At 63.4% G+C, this 1,439-nt stretch overlaps 1 protein-coding gene across 1 annotated transcript in view; it reads left to right on the top strand.

Moving 5' to 3' along the window:
• The window catches only part of EPHX1 (epoxide hydrolase 1), a 30,100-nt gene that overhangs the window by 28,194 nt on the left and 467 nt on the right, over positions 1-1,439 (top strand). Inside the window, exon 8 of the mRNA XM_037138793.2 lies at positions 811-936. Within this exon, the coding sequence (XP_036994688.2) occupies positions 811-936 (126 nt within the window). The remainder of the gene's footprint in view (positions 1-810; positions 937-1,439) is intronic.

Here is a 1,439-nt window from a genome sequence, read left to right on the forward strand (position 1 = left end):
GTGGGGAGCCCAGCACCGGGACAGTGTGGGCTTTCCGGGGCCCACAGACCCCGTGCACCAACAGTGAGAGCCAAGTGACCATTTCCAGAGTGTGTCCCTGCGGCATGGGCAGGGTCCGCCTGCTCAGCAGCCCCAGGCCAGAGAAAAAAGGGGTGTCTCATGTTGAGGGGGGATCTCTGCAGGGCCCCATGGCTCCCTCCTGGGGTGACCCAAGTTTGGCAGGAGGCATGTGAGCAGGCTGGGGCGTTGATGGATAAAACCGCTCCAGGTACAGCGGGTTCTGCCCTGCTGCTCCCGGGGCCAGACTGGGGCAGGTCTAGGGGCTCTGAGGGCTGCCCAGGGCCTGGCAGGGGCTGTCCCATCTGGGATGGTCTGGGGGCGGGCTGCACGAGGACACAGGGCACCGCCTCTGAGCAGCGCGTGCAGCGTCCTGCTCACAGACCTCCTGGAGCCGGGAGTGAGCTCTCAAGGCCCCTGGGCTCAGCTGACCTCGCTCCTTCCCACCCGGGTGGAGCCCCTGAGGGTGGTGGGGGGAAGAGGTGGTGAACACCACCCAGGATGACGTTGAAAACCAGCAGAGCCTGCCTCATACATGGCCAGCCCTCTGCCTTCATCACCTGTCATCATGGTGGATGGTGACGCTGGGCCCAGCCTGCCCTGCCTGTGGCATGGAGACAATACCCCTGACCTTGCAGCGAGGTCTGAGGAAGCAAGCCAGGTGGACACGGGGCTTGGCAAATGCTCGAAGCCAGAAGTGGCAGCCCTTGTTCGCCGTACGACTGGCACTGAGACAGGCTCCTGCTCTCCCAGGAAGTTCACCCTGGACGACCTGCTGACCAACATCATGATCTACTGGACCACAGGCACCATCACCTCCTCCCAGCGCTTCTACAAGGAGAACATGGGACACAACTTCACGTCTGACAAGCACCATCGGTGAGCCTGCCTCTGGGGAGGGGCCCTCTGAGGCGGGGAGCGGGGGGACACCTAGCCTGGAGCTGAAGGGTGGACATTCAATGGCAGAAAAGCGCAGCTTGGCCTGCGGGGTGCCCTGGGTGTGCAGAGAGCTCAGGCTCGGGGCCATTCGGGGAAACCCCTCTGCCTCCAGACTCTGCTCCTGGAAGGAACCCAGGCTCCCCAGGGCCAAAATGCTGGCCCTGTGTGGCACTGAGGGTTCTGGGACCTCCCCGTCAGTCTCTCCTGAACTCATATGGAGACCCTCGGGACAGCTAGGGGAAAGGCAAACAAAGGTGGGAAGTGAGGCCATCCCATCCCTGTCTCCAGCCTGGGCAGCCATTCCAGAAAAGGGGGTTCTTACTGGGCTGGAAGTGAGGGGGGTGGGCCAGCTGACCCTCTCCCCCAGTCTCCTGAACCCCCTGCTAAGGTGGACAGGTGGCCAGGCCACCCCTACCCCTCGGCCGTATCTCTGTCCCTTCCAG

This window comes from Artibeus jamaicensis, unplaced genomic scaffold (genome assembly GCF_021234435.1).
Source record: "Artibeus jamaicensis isolate MK-2021 breed Jamaican fruit bat unplaced genomic scaffold, CSHL_Jam_final scaffold_754, whole genome shotgun sequence".
Classification (NCBI taxonomy): domain Eukaryota; kingdom Metazoa; phylum Chordata; class Mammalia; order Chiroptera; family Phyllostomidae; genus Artibeus; species Artibeus jamaicensis.